The following is a 6,633-nucleotide window of genomic DNA, read 5'->3' on the forward strand; positions in this document are numbered from 1 at the left end:
AAGGTAAATTCAGACCCTCCCCCTTGTTATGGGGCAGGACACCCATGCCTGTAGCATCCGGATCCTTTTTCTGGGAGGAGGCGAAAGGGGCTAGGATGTGGGTGCCAAGGCAGTCTCCTTGGCACCAGGCAAGGGGTAACCCCCCCAGCTCCTCAGCCCAACGGTGCTCTCGCAGCACCGACCTGCAGTATCCCCCCTCCCAGGGGAATTTAGGGGATCCCAGGGGCTCACTGTGCCCCCTCGCAGTGCACACGCATGTGCACACCCACTAGTGGAACACATATGGCACGTGCCCACACTCACACGTGCACATACTCACAACACATGACTCACCTTTCCAAGATGGTATGACAGCTTTAATCACACAAAGGCACTTGGATCTGGTCCCCCAGCCCTCCCCAGCCCCCCCCCCAATGCCAGCTCTGACCCTCCTGGGCCTCCAAGAGTGCCCAGCGTGGGGGCTGCACTCCTCAGGTGCTGCAGCACCCATGGGTGCTCGCTGGGCAGTGGGCTTTGCTGGTGCCATTTGACTTGTCTAATATAAAGTGCTGAATCCAACCCTCCTGGAAGGGCAGGATGAGGCTGGGGGCTGGCAGGGGTCTGGCGGGGGAGGCTGTGCCACAGCATCTCCCATCCCACCCCCCTGCCATGGGGCAGGAGGTGGAGGCAGGGGTGCACGCAGCCTGGGGGGCACCCCTGACCACCCCTGGTACCCGGCATCAGGAGAACGGCAGCGTTGGCAGGAGCTGGCCAGACAGCACCAGAGAGCTAAAACTCCTCACATCCCACCCCCAACCCCAAGACTGCTCCCCCTCCCTGGCACAGTGGTAAAAAGGCACCCCTGATTTTTTGGGAAACCGTTGCTTTTGCCCCTAAAAATATGAGAGACATTGTCCATATTGCGATGCTTAAAAAGGCCTGGATGAGCTCAGGCCCCCCCCCCCGTCCAAAAATCCCTCCCTGAGAGCCCCCAGCCCCTCAAGGCTGGGGGGTACCCTGGCACAAGCCCAACCCCATGGGGGTCGGGGTAACCCCAAGCTGCAGGGAGTGCGAGGCCCACAGTGCCCCTATCCCTGCCCCAGCTGGGGGACCGGGGCTGGGGTAAGGCTGGGGGTGGGCACACTAAGGCTGGTATGGGGGTCCCTCTCCCCTTGGAGTCACAGCCTTTGGTGAAGCTGCAGACGGATAAGGAGGGGGTGCATGGCTCCCCCTGCAAAGGGGGGACCCCCTCGTTGGCGACTGGAGTGGCCCCCACTGACACAGTGTAACTGGAGGGGGAAGAGGCCACCAGACCCCGCCCCCATGGGAACAAACTGAGGTCGGAGGGGGTGAGTTAAGAGCCCCCCCAGCACACTCCTTGCAGGGCCTGGCAGGGGGGTAGGCATGGAGGCACGGTGTCCCAAGGCACGTGGTGGGGGGCACTTGTGGCCAGGGGCTCAGCCCTGAGGGCAGGCTGCCCCCCCAAAACACACCCTCAAGGCAGGGGGAAGCAGAAGGCATGAGGGAGGGGTAGGGACATGTCCCCCCCCTCCCCAGCGATCAGCTGCACTAAGGGCAGAGTTAAAGGTAAAATGGTGGCCCCATGCACCAAGGCCAAAAAGACTCCCCCATTTTTGTCGGGTGGTAAGGGGTTAACCCTTCCCACGTCCCCTGCAGATAGAGGCCCAAGGCTGCAGCCCCCCCAGCAGGCAGAGCCCAGATGGGGGGCTCGGTCCCCCCAAAGGCAGTGGAAAGCAGCAGCTGCTAAACCCCCTCTCTCCACTTGGGGGGACACAGAGGAGAGAAGGACCTGAGAACCGTTTCGGGGAGGGGGGATGCAGGTTTGGGGGAGATGGGGGGGAGGAGATCGACCCCCCCAATAGGTCCCCAGCACAGCAAGGCAGTGGGTCACCCACGCCCCCTCCTCCTCTGTGGGAAGGGGACACCCAGCTCCCCGGCGGGGACACCCACATCTCCCACCACCAGCAGGCAGGAAGGGCACCCGCGCCCACCGGGGCTGGGGAAGACGATAGGGGGGGACGCACCGGACACCCCCACACACTCTAAAATAAGGCATCCAGCCGCCACAGTAGCGCCCCCGCCCGGGTTTGGCGGGGGGCACTAGCTGTTAGTCCGCTGCTTCTTGAGCACTGCGTACACATCCTCCACCTTGCTGAGCCTCTCGAAGAAGGGCAGCAGGTCCAGCAGCTCCGTGTCCGCCATGTTATCGAACCAGGAGGCGACCGGCACCTGCGGGCAGCGCAGCAGGCAGCGGCTGAGGGGGGGCCCCCGCCACTTCCCCTCTGTTCCCCCCCTCCCCAGGTGTACGTACGGCGTTGTCAGGGTGGAAGATGTAAGATGCGGGCGAGTTGTCCACGATGATGATGCGGCGCAAGTCACGGCCCAGGCGGCTCAGGTCCTTCACGTAGTTGCCGCGGTGGAAGACGCAGGATTCCCGGAAGAGCCGTGCCCGGAAAGCACCCCATTTATCCAGCAGGTCGGCCACGGGGTCTGCGTACTGCGGGCAGATGAGAGGGGTCACTGGGGCATGCTCTGCCACTGTGCCCACGCCACGGTGATGATGGCACCCAGCTCTCCACCAGTGCCAGCTCACCCCGTGCCTCAGTTTCCCTGGCCAGCGCCTTGTAGGTGCAGGCAGGCAGTGGGGTAGGCGGGGCACAAGGGGCCAGCAATGCCCATGGTTGGGCAGGCAAAGGGAATTGTGCCACCCCAGGGGTGGCCGGGAAAGGGAAGGCGATGGTGGGAGCTGGCGGCACCCACCTTGGCCAGGCTGGCAGTGAAGAGCACGCACTCAAAGAGCTCGCCCATGCGCTGCAGGAACTCATCCACGTGTGGCCGCTTGAGCACATACACCTGTGGGCACGGGGCAGAGGGCAGCACAATGCAGGCACCCGCAACCCAGCCCCCCGCCAGTACCCCTACGCCCACTCTGGGGGACGCCCATGTCCCTGATCCCAGACAACGGGTCTCTGCTGGGAAGCGGGGGGCAGAGGGCTGCCCATGCCCTGTGCTGTGGGGCCTGCCCCACGTGGGCTGGGAGATGCCACAGCCCCACTGGCACGTCTGCGGTGAAGCATCCGGCCAGCTCCAGAGCCAAGTAACCGAGAACAGGCTGACTGCCCAGACCACAGCCTATCCTGGATTACTTGAACCCGGGGCCGGCCACTGCAGGAGGACACCGTGCCAGGACCCCTCCTCACCTCCCCACCCACTGGGAAAAGGAGCACCCACTTCTGCGCCCCCAAAATGCTAGCCCCAGCACCCTGATGCCCCTGGATGCCCCTTGGTGCAGAGCACTGGCACAGCTGCCAGTCCCCGGGTAAGAGGTGGCCGTGCCCCCCACCCCCCAGGCACCCCCCCATTACCTGGTGCATGATGCCATCGATTTCCACAGGAATGATGAAGTCAGCATTGTTCACTGGCTGGGGAGGGCACAGCAGGATCAGCGCCGGGCAGACGCCCCCTGCTCAAACACTGCCTGCCCTCTGCCCACTCCACACCCCCTGCCGGACCCACCACTCCCTGCAAGGACACCCCACCCGACCCAGCAGGGCCGTGCAGGGTGCCGGTCACGGCTGCCATGGCACTGGGCATCACTCGGGAGGAGGACAAAGCAGGCGGTCAGCCAGGGGGCAGGAGGGGTGGGGTGGGCCGGGGTGTCCCCCACCTTGAAGGAGCTGTGCACCAGCGTCTCGTCCAGGTCGATGACCACGCAGAGCTTGCTGGCATCCTGCGGCTTGATCTCAGGCAAGAGGTGTTTGACAGCAGCCTGCAATGGGGCGAGGGGGCACAGACGAACCCAGGGGTCAGCAAAGTGGTGAGGGGCACCCCGCCCACCCACCCAGAGCGGGCATGGGGGGAACCCATATCGTCCTCCATTCTAGCATTGGGGAAGTGCTGGGGATGGGCAGCCTGGCCCCCCCAGCACTGTGCCCCCCTGCAATGTCAATCTGGGGGTGGGGGGCATGCCGGGGGGAGGGGATACCTTGGGCAGGGCCCCGTTCTCCTCCACCAGCAGCGGGGCACTTGTGGTGCCAGCACAGGGCTCCCCCTCATCACGGCACAGGCAGCAGAAGAGCGACTGGAAGATGCTGCGGTTTCGTGGCTTCTTGGTGGGGGCCTGGGTACCTGGTGTGGGGGGGCAGAAAATGGGGTAAGGGAACAAGAGCTCTCCCGGGGGTTCCCCAAGCCTCTGCATGGCAAGGAAGGTCAGATAAGCTGGGTTCAGGGTTTTGACATGGGAGATGCTGGGCGACCCCCCCACAAGCCCTTAACAGCCCCCAGCGCCTGTCCATCCACCCTTCCTGCCCCGCCAAGCACTGGCACTGCAGGCACAAGTGTTTGGAGACCACCCACAGCCCCTTGCCTAAGTGCACCCCCCCAAAAAACGGCCAGAGACCCTACGGTAACACAGTGTGGGGAGCCGGGGCCGCCGTGGCACTTCCCAGGAGGATCGTGGGCCCCCGGGGCCGTTCCACTGTCCCTCCGCGGGGGGCACAGACCCACGCGGGCGGGTGACCCTGTGGGCGGGGCCTCGCCTGGGGAGGCGGGGATTACAGCCTCTTTTCCCCGCCCCCAGCCTGGCCTCTCTCTCATTGGCCGGCTCGAGCATACCGGAGGCGAAAGACCAATCAGGAACAAGTGCCCGCCCCTGGGCGCCGTTACCGCAGCCCCCATTGGCGGACCAAGGGGAAACTGAGGCAGAGGGGCAGCTCCTGCCCGCACCGGGGGCAGCGCGGCGGCATCAGCCCCTTCCCCACCGGCCCCGGTTACCAGATCGTGGCGCCTGCCCGGGCCGGGATCAGGGCTCGTCTAGGCCCGGAGCCGCAGCTCCCTCTTAGTTGTGCCTCCCAGGAGCCGGACCAGGGCCCGCTGCCCTGGCAGCCCCATAGGTTGCCCCATGGCAGGGAGCCCGTGGGGAGGCAGCTCCTCGCAGGGTACGGACCCCGTTCCCACGCTTGGCTCCCCGCCCCGGACCCTGCCAGCTCCCCAGGCCGACGAACAGCACCCCGGCGTCGGGCGGCAGGGCGGGCAGCACTCCCCGCCAAAACCCCTGCGCTGGCTGGAAGGAGCGCAAACACCGGGAGGCCGAGGCGCCGGGCTGTGCCCCCGGCTGCAGCTGGGTGCCCGGCACTCGGTCCCCCTCCCCGCCTTAGTTTTCCCACCGGCGCTGCCTGCACCCCCCGCCCGGCTCCGGAGGAAACAGCGCAAATACGCCGAGCGCCGGGGCCCGAGCAGCGCCTCAAACACCCCAGGGTCACCCACGGGATTCGGGGGAACGGGACGGGGCACGGTCCCCGCACCCAAGCGGGTGCAGACAATCCCGCTCCCTCCGAGCCCCGGCCCCACCGTGCCCCAGCGCATCCCGCTCCAGCCCTGGGGCAGCGGGACGCGCGGAACAGGCTGAAAGCGCCCGCCGCTCACCAAACCCTCCGCAGGCAGCCGCCCCCAGCCCCCGCGGTACCGCAGCCCCCCGGGACCTCCCCCAGCTCCCGCACCGGCGGGGAATCCCCCCCCCGCGTTACCTTTCTCCTGCAGCGGGGCGCTCCCCTCCTCCCTGCTAACCTGGGCGATGATGGACTGGTGCTCCATGGGCGCCGGGGGGGGTGGGTGGGAGGGGGCGGCCCCCCCCGGCGCGGCCCCCGGGTGGGAGGCGGGGCGGGGGCCGGCGGCGGCGCGGGGCGGCGGGCGCGGGAGCGGCGCCGCGGAGGAAACTTTGTTACAACATGGAGTTTCCTCCGCCCGGGCTGGGGCTGCAAACATGGAACCCGGGCGCGGTTTCAAGGAACCCCTTAAAAGGGCAACGCCGCCCCCCCCCACCTCCTCCTCCGGCATCCGCCCCGCGGGGGAGGAGCGGGGGTCCCCGCCGCGGCGAGCCGGGACCGGGGGTGCAGGGGGTGGCGGCCTCCGGGGGGTGCTTGCGACGCAGGCTTAGCTGGGAAGGACCCCCGCTTGCACCATGGTGATCGTACGGGAGTGCCCGCCTCTACCCCGGGCTCTCCACAGCCTCCCAGCTCAGGGATGATGAGGAGGGAGTTCGGCGCTGCTCTTACCCGCAGGTGTCACCCACCACCCAGCTGGCAGCCCCTGGGGAGGGAGAAATGTCTCCCCGGCAGTCACCCCCGGCATATGAAGCCCCCCGTCCCCATGCTGGGTGTCCCCTGCAGCAAAGCCTCCTGGACCCGGTGGCTCCTGGCTCTGCTGGGGGATCCCTGTCCCTTCCCGGGGACACGATCCCGATTGCCAGCATAGGCCAGTGTGGGGGAAAACAGAGGCTGGGGGGCTGCACTAGTAACCACCTGCTTGTTTATACTGTTTCTTTCCCCCGCAAATCCCTAATTATTTGGATAAATTACATATACACATTTTTTTTTTTTCTGCAATTCCTTCCCTCTTGCCTTCGGGGGGAAGTGAGGCTGTTTCCAAGTGCTCTCCGAAAAGCAGCTTTTACCGGGAGCTTGAAGATGCAACAACCTCCTCGGGAAAACTCGTTCCCTCCCCAGTCCCCCATGCACTGGCGCCCCCGGTGCTCCCTCATCCCCAGCACCTTCCCCGCCTGCGAGCCTGGCCGGGCACTGCCAGGGCACCACTGCACCGTGGTGTCCGCCGGCAACGTCTGGCCCCGGGGGTGTT

General features: G+C 66.4%; 1 protein-coding gene across 1 annotated transcript; it reads right to left on the reverse strand.

Moving 5' to 3' along the window:
- Positions 1–409: 409 nt before the first annotated feature.
- On the reverse strand, positions 410–5,631 carry CTDSP1 (CTD small phosphatase 1). The gene is made up of 7 exons (XM_065637534.1): positions 5,526–5,631; positions 3,986–4,128; positions 3,668–3,769; positions 3,366–3,422; positions 2,761–2,853; positions 2,312–2,497; positions 410–2,229 (listed from the first exon to the last, which is right to left on the reverse strand). Exons 1-7 carry the CDS (start codon positions 5,590–5,592, stop codon positions 2,101–2,103), a joined length of 777 nt encoding a protein of 258 aa, XP_065493606.1. The 5' UTR covers positions 5,593–5,631; the 3' UTR covers positions 410–2,100.
- Positions 5,632–6,633: the final 1,002 nt, after the last annotated feature.

The sequence above is a fragment of the Caloenas nicobarica genome, chromosome 6 (assembly GCF_036013445.1).
Source record: "Caloenas nicobarica isolate bCalNic1 chromosome 6, bCalNic1.hap1, whole genome shotgun sequence".
NCBI lineage: Eukaryota > Metazoa > Chordata > Aves > Columbiformes > Columbidae > Caloenas > Caloenas nicobarica.